The sequence below is a fragment of the Stenella coeruleoalba genome (assembly GCF_951394435.1).
Source record: "Stenella coeruleoalba genome assembly, chromosome: 4".
NCBI lineage: Eukaryota > Metazoa > Chordata > Mammalia > Artiodactyla > Delphinidae > Stenella > Stenella coeruleoalba.
Window position 1 is genome coordinate 103338240 of NC_137149.1, and position 18233 is coordinate 103356472.

Consider the following 18233-nt stretch of genomic DNA (forward strand, 5'->3'; position numbering starts at 1 on the left):
GGGTGTGCTTATTGTTTATCTGTGAAGAGATAAGAGTGCTAAGTAAGAGAGTAGGTTATTGGCAGCTCGGTTTTGAATTCTTAGAACCAGTGACAATAACCAAATAAAATGTGTCTCTAAATTCTTTTACACCTTCAAAATACATGTCTCTATGGCATGTCAACTAATCTTCCCCTCAAAGTTGTTTTGCCCAGGCTATATTTAGCAGGTTACTTAAGCCTTTAAGCAGTTTGGTACTAAAAAAGGATTTGCATATAAAACACATTATAATTTTTAAAAAATTTTTTTAAGTTCGGTCTTCAACTTTTCAAGTGCTGAAGGCCACAGAAGGGGCTGACTCACCTGGTCTTGGTCCTCTAGGAGGGAAACCGGGTCGTTCTCTAGGTCGCTGTTCACGCACACGAGGTGGCTGAGACTGAACTTCTGGTTTAGCTTCCACTCTCGGCTAAAATACAAGGGAAAAAACACATTATAAAGAAACACATTCCACAGGAGAAAAACAACTAAAGAAACAACCAAGGCATAATGGTCATTTTAAGTTCAGAATATTTTTAACATAGTGTCCTATATATGTGAAACATAAATTTTTATAAAGATATTCTGTACCAATCTAGGACTGTAGGGTAAATTTTATTTTCTCACTCAAGGCTATTAACTCACAATAAGCTGCTTTTTATTTACAACCATATTTTTTCAATAAAGTTACATCCACATTGAGATAGCATAAAAGGTATCGCTACAAAATTCAAAAATGCAAGATGAGCCACTCCATGTAAATACATATACAAAATAAAAAGCCATCTTTATCTTAGGAAGACAAGAATATATGACACATCCTTTCTAATTCTCTAGTATGCTGCCCTTCAAATTTAATAGTGCTCAGCAATATCTTCTAAACCCCATCCCGTAATTTTATTTAAAAAAATCCATATTTTGATAGTTCAAAATATACAATTTAGTGTACTCTACCATCTAAAAATACTATCTTTAAGTTAAAATGCACATAATAAAAAAAGATAGAACGTGTTGATAGCATCTCAAATAGTCAAAGAAGTCCTTTAGCTCCCTATTGTTCTTCCTAATGGGGGAGGTGTGCATTTATTTAAGGACTGACCCCAACAATATTTCTTAATTAATTCTTGGGCGTGGCAGGGGAAGTAATAGTTCATTTTAAGGTACCCTCCAAAAGTTTCTGCTAACTGCTAAATTGAACACATATATTTAAAGTAACTATGCTAAAAACAAAATGACATCTGCATCTACTATTACCTTTTCCTTAATACATTGGCATTTTCAGTATTCCCAACCTCTTCAGGCTGTGTCTATTGCCTAAATATTTATGGTCCGAGGAAAAGACAAAATACACGCACCTGCAAAGGATGCTGAAAACCCTCAGCAGGAATATGAAGAATGTATCCTCAAATCAGAAAGCTAGTAATTTCAGTCCTATCTTTATGGCTGATCATCTCTGAGTACCTCAGCCCAGGCAGTGGCTCAAACTCTTTCATAATTTATATAGCCGGGATATTATAATTTGCAAGGACACATTTTGATACAAGGAGATATGTTTCTTTCAAAAACAACCATTTGTTATAATTTCACCCACTGTAACCAAAAGGTATATTATCTCCTACCCTAGCAGTTTTTAACAGATTTGCCTGTCTCCCCCAATTGTTTTTCTTCCATATAGATTTCCCATTTCCCTCAAAATGAAGTTGCTTTCCATGTTCTAGAATTTTGCTAGTTAAAAAAAATTTTTTTAATGTTTAATTTTCCCAGGTTTTTAGTATGTATTTATTCCTACAATGACCATATCTTAATTTATTTCGACACCAGATAAAGAACCAAGCACAGTGCCATTAGACATAGATGTTCCGTAACTATTGGTTCATTTAAAATTAAATTACATTTTTAGTTCTCTAACAAAACATGTAGGAGAATGTTCTATGCCTGACCAGGGGCCCTAAGTTACAGCCCTGAGACCACTTCTATCTGTATTTAGAATTTAAGACTACATAATAATTTGACCGAAAATGTGATGCCTGAAAAAGGTAGTTATTTAGAAATTTCAGCTAAGCAGGGCAGGGCCTAAAAGCAAAACTTACTTCAGTATGAAAATAAAACAGAATTAAAGGAGATTCTCTAACAAAGTCTGACGAAGCTAGTATGTTTAATAAATTAATAAAAATAGCAAAGGTACACCTTTTAATTTAAATGTCTCAGAAAAACCTCGACTCATTCAAACCAAGAAAAGGAATTCTGGCTGGCCGATTCAGATTCTTTTCAAAACAGATTACTGAAACAAAAATAACTGCAAGTAACAAAACAAAAAAGTTCTTCATTATCCTTTAAGGATTTAAAATTTAAAACCACAAATTTAAGTGCCAACATCTTACAAATAATCCACACATTAATTTAGCAACCTGACTTTTAGATATTAGATGATGCCAATACAGGAAAAATGAGACCAAAAAAAATTATCACAATTTCTTTCAGTAACTGATTACTGTATGTCAACTAAGCCAGCTGGACGCTTTCAATTCTTCAGGCTCAATTTCATGAAAACTATTGGCTCCAAGGAAGTAAAAATAACTAAGATACCACATACTACTTTAGGGTCTTACAATTAACTCCATGCAACCAAAAAGTGTGCTCACATGACAAATTCCACAAATGAAAATCAAATAGAATATGAAATAAACATGAAACCATCAAATCAACTCAACAGCAGGTAAAACCACAACTAATATGTACTTCAACTGCACATAAGCTATTTAAATGAACTAATCGACTTCTAAGAAATTTACCAAGAAATTAACTTACCTACTTCTATATTAATGCCTACCAATACCCTGGAATTAGATTTAATTCTCCTTTTATTAATAATCTATGCTAAAAGTGTTAAGGAAATGGATACTACACCAAAGTGACAAAATAAAATCGAAGGGTTTATTAAATCAAGTGGAAAAAATCATGAATCCATTCTAACATAGCTTAAGGAGATCAGAAAGTTCTTTTAAGGTTTAAATTATAAATGTTTAAAATTTTGTTTTAATAAGGGGGTAGGCTGGGAATCAGTCTCTTACAATTTTTTTTTAAAACTTAAAAATTTTTTTCCCCCTGGATAAGAGGTTAGAATCTAATATAATGTAATTTAGACATGGCTTAGACATAGCACTCTTCTTTGATGTAAATAGAGATACATTCCCCTCCAAGGGCTAAAGAAACCTATAGGCTTCCATGAGTGTCCAACTGCATAAATTCGAAGCCCTAGTTTTTTATTTACATAGCTATCTGACCTTGGGTGAAGTTCTCTAGCCCTTAATTTACTTATCTGTAAAACAGGAATAATAACAGTAACCATACTCACAGGGTGGTTGTGAGGATTAGATAAGAATAAATATTACGTGCTAGTGCTTTGCACAATGTCTGGTGCCACACTAAAGGTGTAAGAGGTATAAGCTACTCTAACTTTTAACTAGCAGTGAGTTTAAAATAAATGTAGCCAACTCTCTGAAATTAAGTAACAACCCAAAGGATTCCTAATGCAAATCTGATAAGAAACCAAGCATTTCAAAAAAAAAAAATCCGTTAAGTCACTTATTGAGTCTTCAGATGGGTAGAAAAGCAGTCAATACGTGGCAAATTAATCTTCTGCGTTAAGACAGAATTCTAGTTTGTGATCTGAGGTAATTACTCAATATTTCCTGAATATCTAGCTGAAAAAAAAAAGGTATCACGAGGTTATGTATCCTATTACGTAGCTGATTATGCATACAACACCAGAAAGGCTGTCTATTACTAGCTACTTTTGAAATCTCAAAGTTTCACTGTTTAGAGCATATAAAGAGGTATATAAACACAATTTTATGTGCACTAACCATTCTAAATGTAAATTTTCTAGTGGAACGAAGTTTGATTCAAAATGTAGGGGAAAGTACTGGACACCCTGTAACTATGCCTATTAACTTTAGAATTTAGTAAATTCTACACTACACCTAATAAACTTATTAGGTAGCCAGTGTCTTATTTTCAATGTTTTTGAAAGCTCTGAAATGGGTAAGATGACAAACAGACAAAAAGCAGAATACTAGAATGATTAGTTAAGGTGAACACTACAGTCATAAGTTGGTACAGGCTTCAATTAAACAGTATGAACCACTTACAGACTGAAAGCTTAGGCAGTGTATTTTTTTTAGAGTTTTTTCTATTTTTAAAAAACAATGATTCTTTATAATGCCATACTACTTTGTGCCTTTCCAAATTTCTTCCCTAAAATATTTTTGCTAAATAGAATTCTAAATTTTTAAAAAGGATATTTTTTTGGTTATTTTAAGAAGGCTGTTAAATGACAATATATATTGGTAAAACTAACTTAATCTGTATTTGACACACCCAAACCCCAAATACCACCTATGTAGATGATGAATGGAGATTTGGCAATTAAAGTGGGTGCACTGACATTTAATACAATTTTTTTGTATATTTAATCCATAATTTCTGATTGACTCATTTTAAAAAGTATAAAAAAGATAAGCAATTGGCAATGTAACAAGGATACAATCCAATGTGTTCACAGATTGGTTACCTGTGAGACTGGTGCTTTAACATGGGGTGGAATTCCAGAGGAAGAAACAGTACCACTAGGAGGCAGGTTTTTACTGGTCACTGAAGCCCAGGAGAAAGCCTGCAGGAAATGCAACAAACCTAGACTACTAATCATGGAAAACCACCAACATTCCTATAGGGAAACTTCCAAATATATATTTTCTTTTCATTTCTAAACTACTGTTCTATATTGGAGGACTCCTAAAAGAAAGGCACACACACACATGCCAGTCTATGTGCCAGCTTTCAAAATCTCATTATGCAAGATTATTTGACTGTTTTGTCTGAACTACTAAATAAATCCACAAGCAAGTTCCTATATGCTCTAAAGAGATGAGCAAGTGGCAAACAAAACCACTAACAACTACACATGCTAGAAAAATAAGAACCTAATAGAACCAATTTCTTTCCCCCGTTGGGGGAAGATAAGGTGTTGTGATGGTGTCAAGGGGAGAGGGGAAGGATAGGAAAGAAGAAAGTACTAGCTGGAAAGTTTAACAGACATTCACAAATTGAACAAGGAATCTCCTTCTCTCACTACGCAAATATACTTTAACCTTCTACTTTACAGAAAGATAAAACGTGTTTTAGGTAGGTTTAAATGATACACTATGGGTGTCACTCATGTTTCCAAGATAGTTTAATTGGTGTAGTAAGGAAATTGTTCCCATTTAAACCAGAAATAACTTGTATCACTTCTCTTAGCAATAGGCCAACTTGTTTTAAGTTGGCAAATTGCATGACTCCTGTTGCATCCGTGCATAGAGGACTTAATACAGAATGGAAGAGCAACTCTCAGTTTTAGTACATGGACTAGAAGATACTAAACACTGCACACAGACAAGGATTAATCTTAAATTTTACCCTGAGGGGTGCTTTTTAGGGGGTGAAAATACAATAAAATTTCCTCAGAATTACCAAAAAAATCCCCACAGCTTCTTTCATATACATAAAATCAGCATAGCTTACTATTAAACAATTTAATTAACAGAACAAAGGTCATGCTTCATTAATGGCACCAAATAAGACAGTGTGACGTCACAGGTGTGAAGAGCTCCTCTGCTCTAACCTTTGGTGGTTCCTGTGGCAGAGACACAGGCTCAGCGGGAGGAGGAGAAGCGGACTTCTCCTCTAAGTCCTCCAAGTTCTTCTCCTCCGCTTGCGGTTTCTGCTCTTCAGTCTTTGTTTCAGATTCTGGCTCAGGTTCAGGTTCATGAGACGATTCTTCCAATGGCTCCTCTATGCCATTACTACAATAAAATATTTTGTTCACTTTTCAGTATGAGTGAAATGATCAATTCAAATAAAATTCTGCATTTCTCTAATTTAATGGGCATAACTAGTAATAAGCTGTTTTGAAGCAAAAGTCCATTGAGAACTAGAAGGCAGAGGGAATAATACTCTCAAGCAGCATTTCTTTAACATAATTTAAAAACTGAATTACTAAAAATGTTTACTTTAATACTAACTATAAACAAACCGCATATTCAAAAAATAAAATGCTTACTCTGTGTTGTCCCAAACACAATGCATTATCAGCAAATGATCAGTTTTGGGCCAAACCAAATTCAATTTTTCAATTAAATAAAACAATGCTTTCCATATAGAATTTACTTTGCATATACATAGTAAATTCTCAAATGCTGGTTTCACAGCTTTAGCAAAATTTACTTTCAACAATAATTCGAGGAACAAAAACCAGCTTGCAACTACATTATAGTTTAGACCAAATTTGGCCTTGCAGACACTATTCTTACGTCACAGGGTGAGCTTCATAGTAACCACTGCTAGCATTTTCTTGCACAGGTTCTGGAGATGGTTGCCTTTCTTCTTGTTCCTCTTCTACTTCATCTTCTGATTCTGAAAATACATAATATACCATATCTCATCTTAAGAGGATTTAATACACAATTTGATATATGTATTTTTAATGTTTAAAGAAGTCATGGTATTTCTTACAAAGGCACTTAATTGCAATATTCCTTGTTCTCTTAAACTGAAGAGCAAGCCAGATGAATTTTGGAATTTACTCTATTTTTTAAAAAGGCCTATTAGTAACAGGGAAGGGTAGGAAAAAATGCTATTAAAGTCATAACTCAGTTTCCTTCGTCACATCGATTCAATGGAGGAATAATCGTAAAGAAAAGGAAACAAGCTGATGTATATCAACGGAAGATCAATTAAATAATTATGGTATAGCCAAAAAAAAAAAAAAAACCCCAGCCAACAAAGATATATTAAGTGAAAAAAAGCAAGCATTGAGCCAGTGTACTTCCACTTTTATAAAAGTACTGATCAGTACGGAATACAACAAAATTCTATAATAGGCACCAAACTCTTGGTTATCTATAGAGGATGAAATTGAGGGAAATTTTTCACTTCCTATGTATGATTTTTATGTAATTTCATGTAATGAACTATTTCTTTTACAACAAGAACAAGAACAAAAAGGAGAAAAGGGAGTTTGACTCAGTTACGGCAGAGGCAAATTTCTTTAGTTTCACACTTTCCATGTCCTTAAAGAGTACTGATACTGACAAAACCCTTATATCTTCAAAGTAACCTCACCTTCATCAAGTTCTGGTTCAGAATCACCGAATACTTCATCTTCATAACGAAACATATCATTGTGAACATAAAACTTATTTGGAACAGATCCCTATAGGAAAATAACATCCAAATAGTCCATAAATACCCATAAATGTGGTATTACATAAATACAACAAATAAACAATTTCTATTTTAATAATACAGAAATGATATAGACTGAAGATAATTTTCCAAAGTTGAACATGCTCTGATGTTAATATAAAGTAAATTACAGAAGATCACTCAAGGAATACTTAAACTCAAGAAATGGCTACTCAATATAAAAGAACCAGGACCAATTAACAAACAGAATTTTTCCATTTTGTTTAATATGTAACCTATTAAATAATAACATACTTTTAATATTATTTCTATAATCTTAATCATCTATTTACACATTAGTATCAGGATCTCATTTTTACTTCTAAATAGTCAAAGCACACACACAAAGCTCAAATAAATTAATCAACAGGTCATATTTCTCAAAATATGTTACATGCATACCTATGCCTGCAAGAAGAAACTCTGGCCACTTCAAGCAACTAGTCACAGTAAAATGAAATCATGTAAGTGAAAATTAATTGAAATGAAAACTTACTTCAGGAGCCAGAACAAAGGTTTGCATAAACTTCCTCTCTGGCTGTCCACTATTAGACAGCAAACCCATGACCTGGACCACTACTCCATCACTCAAGGTTGCATGAGCATCCACATGACGAATTTTAGTATGACATTCGCTGAAGTTCAGAGATAATACTTTGTGGTGTATATCCTTTATTAGGAGAAGAAGGTGGGGTGGAAATACAAACTCATGATACTGCATTACCTATTAAATACTACAGACTTTGATTTCCTCGCAACTCTAGAATATTAACTGCCTCATTTGAATCCATTCCACCATGCTAGGCATTACTGACAGGCTAATGTTCCTAGAACCACTAGTTTCAACATGTCACCTCTCTATACAAGAAATCACAATGGCTGTCTCATATTATAGGCTTTGTGCAGCTTTCTCCCACTGTTCCATATTAAGTACTAGTCATTCACGTAAACTGTGTTGACTACTCCTTGACCTTGCACCTAACTTTACTGCTTGTCTGCTGATGCCATTTCTCCTACTTTCAATTTCCTCTTGTTTGGTAAGGCCAAAACCTATCATTCAGAGTCTGCTGGAAGTCCCACATCCTCTACAAAGTCATAAGGAGTATATACTCCTATGCACTCCTGTAACATAACGTTTAGACCACATTTCTATAAATGCTATATATTGTCTCAACTATTTCATGTATAAAATACACCAAGGATATTAAAATGTTCCATTTTCTCTTTTGTATCCATGCCAGTGTAATACCCGTGCTTCGTACAAAATCAATGCTTGTAAGAACTCAAAGCACATCCGATGACTACTGTAACACAATTCTAGTACAGCTGATTACATTCAAAAAGAAATCCATTGGCACAAGAAGCTATTTTCCAAATCTCTATCTTACCTCAAAAAAAAAAAAAAAAAAAACTAAAGTAATCTAAAATGCATATGAAATTGATACTTACATTTTGGCCATAAACTGCCTCCTGGGGCTTTCCACTAGCATCTACTCCACCATGAACATAAGAAGAATTCCTGCCATAAAACCTGTAAAACCATTGATAATTATTGACGTTCAGTTGTGAAGAGAAGTGTAAGAGGCAGTAGAGTTCTCGTGTCAAACGGACCTAGTTTCCAGGTCAGGTTCTGTCACTCATTAGCTATGTAATCTTGAGACTTACAGTCCTCAAAGTTCAGTTTCCTTGGTTATAAAACAGAACAAGAGTAACTTCTCCATAGAGTTGTTGTAAGGATTAAATGAGTAATGACACAGAATTCTTAGTGTGCCTGGCACACTAAACATACACTCAGTCATTAGCTATTCTCATCTAATTCTTACCATGTCTATATTTTGTTAAGTGGAAAAATGAGATATTCAAAATATATTCTAAACACTGATGCTATAGTTAATTTACCCATTTTTTCCCCATCAGATACAGAAACTCAATTATCTAAATTTGTTTGGGAATCAGACACTGTTTAACATTCATTCTACTGAGAGTTCCAAATGATTACTAATTCCAAAGACTTAGGTTAAAAGTTTAGATTTAAGTTAACTGAAATAGTTCAGAGACTAAGTTAAAAAAAAAAACTACATTATTTCAGCATCTAGTTTCTCAATTATATTTTTATACTGCTCTTAAGTACATGACGATTAGTGTTTCTCTGGTATTACCTAAAGCAATTAGAATTAATATCTTCCTAAATTAAGGTTATCAACATGCAAAGTTAATTTTTTCGTAAAGAGAACTCAGCTCCTATTGTAATAAAACATGTAAGACTTCCTCCATGCCAAGCAATGTTCTCAGTGCACTACATACATATTGATTCATTTTACTCTCCTAACACCTCAGGAGTAAGTGCTATTATCTAAATGAACAAACTGAAGTTCAAAGAGGTTAAATTAACTCCTCAAAGGTCACACACCTATCAAGTTGGGGCAGCTGGCTCCAGAGTCCATGCTTTTAACCATTACCCATATTTTTAAGTTTATATTATTTCCTCTCATGTACTACTGGCAAGCATGTAAACAGCTACCATTTTTCTGGAGGACAATTTAGCCGTATAAGAAAAGCCTTAGAGATAGTCATACCTTTGACTTAACAATTCTACTTCTAGGAACTTAGCCTAAGAAAATAACTAGAAAGGTGCACAAAAATGCATGTGTAAGGATATTCATTAGTGTTAATAAGTGAAAAATTAAAAACAAACTAAATGTTCATTAACAGGGAAATCTGTTACATAGCTAAGTATAAAACAGAAGTTTGTGCTGTTATTTGAAATGATGGTAGAGAGCCTTGTTTTTCCTTGTTAGAAAAAAAGAAAGCTAAAAATGCTAATGCCTACATTGTGAAGACTAAATTTCAGATAATAAAAGGCCTTATTAATTCCATTCTCCCTCAAATTCACATACCCTGTCAATAAGAATGTTTATTTTTATAATAGAAAATGTACAGGTATTCCTTTTGATGGGGGGGCGGGACACGGGAGGAGGTGGTAGTTATATAAAAATACCCCCTGGGATAACATAGGGAGTATTACACACAGGTTTAACAATGGAGGGGCATAATGCAAAGTAAAACTTTAGAATGCCCAGCATGATTATAAAGAGAACCTATAGATAAAAGAGTAAGTCCTTTTAACAGTCCTTCCCACATGAAGTGACAATGGTATATTTATCCTTAACTCACTTGGCTAGCGTGTTCTACAACAAATGTTTGCAGAGCCTAATACTTACAAAGGTCTCACTTATCTTCCACCTGTTAAAATAAACCAGGTAGAACAAAAATTATAAATACTACTCATAATATAAATCAATTTTATTTCAATCTCTGGGAAAAAAGAACCTTACAGATGTCCAACTCTTGCCAAAATAGTAAACAAGGCTACTGTTGCTGTTTTACCAAGGAATACTATCTTGTGGATCAATCAGAAGTAATTTTCACAAGTATGATCACTTAACTGATTCATTTCCTAACATTGCTAAAGGCAACTCAAAAAAACCCCCAAAAAACAAAAAACCCCAAAGAACAAAAAACAAACTTAAGCCTGTGATTTCAATAAAGACTAGAACCCATTAGTTGGTGAAGTCTGTGGTTTTTATAAAAAAATGAAATATAAAATACCAAGAGTATGTAATTGTGTATATGTATGTGATGTGTACAGATGTGAATGTGTTATATAATGGGATATAATGTGAGGTGTTTTCCTTGCTATAGATTTGAGTCAAAAAAACTTGAAAAAGACTGGTTTTAAGCCATCAGACTTAAAATACTGGGCGTGCTTTGCAAAGGTATTGTCAGGACATAAAACAGGAAAGACAAAATTTATATGTAGTCATATTCAAAAAAATAAAACCAAATAAAAATATCAAATATGCAATTAAAATTTACCTGTGTAAATATTCTGGAGCTTTATTCAGCAAAGTATAATATTGCCTCACAAACTCCCGCCCTACAAGCAGCGGACTGGGCTTCTCCATAACCATTTCTTTGCTGCACAATGTCAAATGCTAAGGGAGCAAACATAAGAATAATAACTATTAAAAGTCATCTTTGTTAAATTCCATGAAGTAAATCTTCTCAGCCATTCAACCATTTATTAAAAAGTAACTACAACAGCAAAATAATAAATTCCAAACAACTACTGATAATCTCCAACATCTGCCATCTCCCCTTTGTCTCTACTTCTTGATCTCCCTATCCTTCAATACAGGGGGAAGTAGCATAGCTCTCTTTCTAATTCCCAAGAGTCCCAGCGCTGTCTCAGACTAGGGGCACCATAATAAAGTCTTCCCACGCATAGTATCTTTTTCCTTTGGGGACCATTATCTCCTACATTCTTGGATTCCAACAGTTTATTTTTGAAAACTAGGCAGAGGGCACAAATCAGGACTTGGTGATTACATTTATCACAGACAGTACTGATTTTTGTCTTCTTTGTACTCTCTCCTTCTAGGGATTAATTTCACTGTTTTCAAAATGATAATGATTATGATTAAAAATCAGCAATAACCTCAACACTCAGATAATGGTTTTTTACATTTGGTGTATGTCTTTCTAACCTTTCTTGCTATTAATTACCTAATTACATGCCAGGCACTGTTTACAGTAAATGGGATAACCTAGTGAACAAGACTCTAGCCCTCAGGAGTATATAGTCTGTCATGGAATATAGACAAGCAAACGGAACAGAATAGGTTAGGTGCTATGATAAAGTATCTCTAAGCCCAAAATCTCAAAGATAACGTCAAGGAAATCAAGTACAAAATAAAAATAGAAACACAACCTTTCATCATTTAAAGTAAATGATTTATATGTTTATAGCCCCTCAAATAGTAAAAATTATAACATTAGGAACTGGAGAAAAGGGAAGAGAAAAAAAGAAAATTTGAATATTACTTGTTTAAATATATATATATATATATATACACACACACACACACACACACTATATACATGTGTGTATCTACTGGGTAAATCAGGATGCAGTTTAAATTCCTGTTAAGAAATAAATTTCAACGTAGGTTTCTTTTTCTTTTTCTTTTTGGCTGCACCACGTGGCTTGCAGGACCTTAGTTCCCTGACCAAAGATCGAACCCACACCCTAGGCAGTGACAGCACGGAGTCCTAACCACTGGACCGCCAGGGAATTCCCTCAAAGTAGGTTTCCTTTAAACAAAAAATTTCACAAAGATAGCCCACCATAATCATTACAATTGTGATGCTGTTTTTAATTAAAGAAACAGATACCAGCCATAATGGAGCCTACAGATAAAACTCTACAATTCTAGTGACTCCCAACTCTACTTTTACATAATGCTCTATTAGATTCCCCGTTTCTCTTTTTCAACTGTCTTGCAACTCTCATTCGATATTAAAAAAAATGTATTTACATTTTTATATAATTCCTAACTCCTTTCAAAAATAATTAACTGCTTCCAGTGGCAGGGTCTGGGGAACGCACAGTGGCAAGAAGCCCTTGAAGCAGCCCAAGAAGCAGGCCAAGGAGATGGAAGAGGACGATAAGGCTTTCAAGCAGTAAAAAAAAAAAAAAAAAAGGAGCAGAAGAAGCTGGAGGTAAAAGTGAAGGCCAAGGGGAAGGGTCCCCTGGCCACAGGTGGAATTAGGAACTCTGGCAAAAACTAAGCTGTTCTTTATGCCTCAGGTGATGGTGACCCTTACTTCCATTGCTGTTTAAACACCTGAATTCTCTTCCATAACATCTGTTGCCACCTCTAGCTAGAATGAAGGGTTGTCTTGGAGCCTGTGGCACATTTTTTTCCTTAAATGTTCATACAGTGGCTCATCTCTTCAGTTCACCCTTAGCTACTTCTACCTTAGCTGTGAGGTCAAAGTAAACCCATCCCAGCATCCTGCCAGTCTGCTCTTCAACCTTTGTTCTACCTTGAATTCTGTACCATCTACAATCAAACCAACTCATTAAAAAAAAAAAAAGTTAATCCACAAAGTAGAATCAGATACTGTCATTCAGGTGCCATTAGTCTCCCCCAAACCGAAAAACCTCCAAATAGATGAACAAATTCTAATGCATAAAAGGACTCTCAGGACTTCCTTGGTGGCACAGTGGTTAAGAATCCACCTGCCAAAGCAGGGGACACAGGTTCGAGCCCTGGTCCAGGAAGATCCCACATGCCTCAGAGCAACTAAGCCTGTGCGCCACAACTACTGAGCCTGCACCCTAGAACCCATGAGGGGCAACTACTGAAGCCCACGTGCCTAGAGCCTGTGCTCCGCAACAAGAGAAGCCACTGACTGACAAGCTCACATGCCGCAAACTAGAGAAAGCCCGTGCGCAGCAACGAAGACCCAACGCAGCCAAAAATAAATAAATTATTAAAAAACAAAAAGAACTCTCATTTGCTACATTTAAAGTAATGAAGCAGGGGACTTCCCTGGTGGCACAGTGGTTAAGAATCTGCCTGCCAAAGCAGGGGACACAGGTTCCAGCCCTGGCCCGGGAAGATGCCACATGCCGCGGAGCAACTAAGCCTATGTGCCACAACTACTGAGCCTGCACTCTAGAGCCCGTGAGCTGCAACTCCTGAAGCCCACGCTCTGCAACAGAAGCCACTGAAATGAGAAGCCCGTGCACCGCAGCGAAGGGTAGCCCCCGATCACTGCAACTAGAGAAAGCCTGCCCACGCACAGCAACGAAGACCCAACACAGCCAAAAGTAAATAAATAAATTTATAAATAAATATTTTTTTTAATTTAAAAAAGTAATGAAGCAAAAAAACAGTATTTTTATTTTGAATGATGGAGAAGGCTTAAGAACAGTAGACTCACCTAGTCAAATTTTATAAAATAACAAAAATGTGGAAATTTTACACATTTAAATACTGTAACAACTGATTTAAGCTGTGGGAAGATACTAACTTACCCTCTGAATAAAATAATTATGTACAAAATAATTTTGTTCAAATGGTTAATGACAAAAATACTATTAGGGATTGTTTCTGGGTTTGGAGATTCTTGTACTTCCTTCTTTTTTTGCCCAATTTCCAGATTTTCTACAGTGAGACTTTGTTATTTACCCCAATTTCCCATCACATTTATAAAGTACATCTTCACCTACCATTTTTGTCACCTACATATAACCAAAGTGAAAAAAAAAAAAGGTACCAATTACACATATCAATGTCAGAGAAAGGTCAAAATACACTAGAGTTACTGTAACAAAGTTCGGGAGAGGCTTCACATTGCCCACTACCTATACAGTCACTAAGGTTGATGGCCATAAGGCCATGATATCAATTTAGATCAGAGAGACAGGCAAAGGAGATGGGCAGTGGAGGTAACTTTTACTTGATTAAGTCAATAAATTATTATTTATTCAAAAAAGGTTAACCTGAAAAGTGAACTTCAAATGGTGAACAAGATAAGGCAGTGCTAATCTGGTAAATGCTTAAACAAATAGCTATACATAAGAGGCTATGCAGAGTACACTTGTTACGGGGATGCTCTCCCAGGGAATGATAAAATGAAATGAAGAGGTTACTTAGAGGATGGTGTTTCAGTTAACTGCACTGACTTAAATGTAACTTACAGATCAGTTACTTGTTTAACTGATTTAGTGACTCAATTTAGAAGGCTAAAATATAATCGACTGATGGAAGTGAACTCCATCAACCAGAAAGTAAAAGTACAGAAGGGGAAAAAAGCAACCTCACTGACTTACCTACTTTTTACAACAGGTTAATTTATGTATTCTACAGAAACAATTGCCATCTTCCAGTGTTCTCCCCTGGAGGAGGGAAATTTATTCACAGCAAAGAACCCAAGGCATAGGTAAGCAATTTCTGGGATTTGGGTCCTTCTATATATATGTGTGTGTATATATATATACAGAGATATATAAATACACACACACCCCTCTGAACATGAAAGTAAGAAAGGTTTTAACTATCTAAGGCCATGAAAAAGTCATGACCTTTTTGGATCTTATTTCTTAATTCACAAATGGAGAAGCGATCTCTGGTCAAGCCTACAAGACTATGCAGTTCAACAAAGATAGCCAAGATTTAAGGATACTTATGTACAAAAAGAATCTTCAGAGACTATTGGCCTCTAGCACCTTCAAAGAAAGAGCAATTATCATTTAACACCTTTTTATAGAAAGTGAAATTCCATGTATTAAGCCCCGCTTTCCCACAAAACACCTGAATATGTGGAGACTGCTGTCATACTGGGATGTACAATGTAAAATGTACTCTTTTCCTGTCAGTTAAAAGCAGTATCAATCCTATTTATTCATCGAGATACCAACATGATTACATCTGACTTTCCTTACTATTTACAGAGCTTCAACTACTTCAGAGGTCATTCACTAACTCTGCCCGTAATTCCTGTGTATCTTAATCAATATCCTTTTATTCCTGTCTCTCTTTTTAAATAAATTTGTTTACTTATGGCTGTTGGGTCTTCGTTGCTGTGCGCGGGCTTTCTCTAGTTGCGGTGAGAGAGCTTCTCACTGTGGTGGCTTCTCTTCATGCGGAGCACTGGCCCTAGGCGCACAGGCTTCAGTAGTTGTGGCTTGCGGGCTCAGTAGTTGTGGCTTGTGGGCTCTACAGCGCAGGATCAGTAGTTGTGGTGCACGGACTTAGCTTCTCCACGGCATGTGGGATCTTCCTGGGCCAGGGCTCCAACCCGTGTCCCCTGCATTGGCAGGCGGATTCTTAACCACTGCATCACCAGGGAAGCCCCTCATTCCTGTCTCTTAAAATGTTTCCTCCTCTCCATTTGCCTAGACTAATTTCTGAAGCACATCTACTCCAGCTCTCATGGGAAACTGCTCTATTATCAACTGTCACCGTCTTTTCTGAACCTCTTTATGTCCATTAAGAGGGGAACGGAGGAGAGGAAAAAGTAACACTATGAACACAAATCCAAGATAGCAAAGAAAGTCACAGTGTGCTTTATATCCTACAACATGCTCAAGTTTCCTCAATTTCAAGATATCCTTTAAAAAAGTTATCACCCTCTTTCTCTTTTCTCCTTGACCAAAGCTTCAGTTTTTAGGAAAACACTTAGGGTTTTTGTTTGTTCTTTAGTTAAAAATCACTAATATAATGGGGCTCCCCCCAAAACAAACAATCTCAGGCTACATGAATATGAATGTAATGTCTAAAATGGACTGACAGTTCTGTTCTAATACGCATAAATTAAATACTGGTTCAACAGTGAATGGAAACTACAGGAAGGTAGATTTAGCTTCAATATAATGCAAGAATAACCAGAACAGAGCTACTTCATGAATAGCCAATCATTGCAGGTATTTATTCCAGAGACTAAACAATTTAGCAGAAATGTAGTAAAATAATATGTCCAAAAAATGCATTCATTTGGGCCCAGCTAAAATACTGTTCTCCTGAAAATCTTTTCCTGATTTCCGAATAGAATACAATTGTCTTTCCCCTGAATTCTCAAAGTACTTTGGGCCTTTGTCATGGCACTTTATTAATCATATTCTGGGGACTTCCCTGGTAGAGCAGTGGTTAAGAATCTGTCTGCCAATGCAGGGGACAGGGGTTTGATCCCTGGGCCGGAAAGATCACACATTCCGCAGAGCAACTAAGCCTGTGCGCCGCAGCAAATACTGAGCCCGCCTTCCTAGAGCCCGTGCTCTGCAACAAGATTGCCCGTGCACTCCAACAAAGACCCAATGCAGCCAAAAGTTAAAATTTAAAAAAAAAATCATATTCTCACCTAAATTACTAACTGTGCATCTTAGTCTTCCCCTTCTCTACTCCTCTCTCAAATATTATAATCTAAGTTCTCCCTTAAATGTAATTCTCTGAAAAGTCACAATTCCCAAAAATCCAATGACCTCAGTCTTCTACCTGTCTACACTATCACTGTTGCTCACCTCCTCCTATGTTTCTAGATTTCTACCATGAGGCAACTTTCCTTCTCATCAAAATGCAAAAGTCCTCAAGGTCTGTCTTCTAATGTGGCAATTTCAGATTGTCAAATGGCTTCAGCTCTCAGATATACCTAAATTTATATGTAGTCTCTGCCATGAACTCAAATTTGACATTTTTAACCCCTTGCTGAATACCCACGTATGAACTCATAGGTAACCCAATATATGCACCCTCCCCTATAAAGAGAAAGCAGTTTCCTTATTTCTGCTAATGGTGCCACCATCTTGTTTGCAAGCTTAGTTCTAAGTGACTTTTCCTCTTTAAGCTTCAAACTGCAAAATCTAGACAACTCGAAAATTTCTTGGAATTTGTCCCATCCTGTCTGTTCCCATTGAATTCAGACTCTTTCAGTTCTTCCTCAAGTCTTCCAAACTTCTGTATCATGTGTAGCATACACTGTATCCAGTAAAATCCAAACACCTGCATTCAGTTTGAAGTATAAGGCCTTCCACTGAAATCCAGTCTGACACACAAGGCCCTAACCAACGTTTCAAATTTATCTTTCATTACACTTCTCACCTCTCTAAACAAATTCTACGCTCTAAGAATATTATACCACTTACCATCATTACTCTAGGCCATTGTCTTACTTCATTCAACACAGGCTGGGTAAATAGGTGGGATAACACAAATTCATTCAAGATTTACTGAATACCTTCTATATATATGCCAGATTCTATGCATGGAAAAACAAAGGTGAACATGTCAGACTTGATCTGCTGCTTGGGAGACAGAATTCCTAAACACAATTATCTAATATGATAAATGCTACAGCCCTACCACAAAGAATGTACCACTTGCACTGCAACAGGAGTAGAAATCTGACATGTAGAAAATGAGGAAGTGAGTATTTCAAGCCAGAGCTAAAAGAGAAAAGAATTTTTAGGAGATGACTGTCTCCTCAAAACCACAAATTGCTCCTTCATGCACTTTTCAAAAGCCTACTCAAGATCCTATTCCAACCCTACCTGGCTTTCTTAGCTAGGTCCCTCAGGTTGGATTAAT

The 18233-nt window shown here is 35.8% G+C and overlaps 1 protein-coding gene across 4 annotated transcripts in view; it reads right to left on the reverse strand.

Moving 5' to 3' along the window:
- Positions 1-18233, reverse strand: part of G3BP2 (G3BP stress granule assembly factor 2) — a 77256-nt gene that overhangs the window by 5014 nt on the left and 54009 nt on the right. For 3 of the 4 annotated variants that reach the window (XM_079919175.1, XM_079919177.1, XM_079919178.1), the window contains exons 2-9: positions 11176-11294; positions 8749-8830; positions 7796-7969; positions 7177-7267; positions 6366-6468; positions 5678-5858; positions 4589-4687; positions 343-445 (exon numbers count right to left, since the gene is read on the reverse strand). In XM_079919175.1, the coding sequence (XP_079775301.1) occupies positions 343-445; positions 4589-4687; positions 5678-5858; positions 6366-6468; positions 7177-7267; positions 7796-7969; positions 8749-8830; positions 11176-11270 (928 nt within the window). In that variant the 5' untranslated portion in view covers positions 11271-11294. The remainder of the gene's footprint in view (positions 1-342; positions 446-4588; positions 4688-5677; positions 5859-6365; positions 6469-7176; positions 7268-7795; positions 7970-8748; positions 8831-11175; positions 11295-18233) is intronic. The other variant, XM_079919176.1, reaches the window with a different exon arrangement.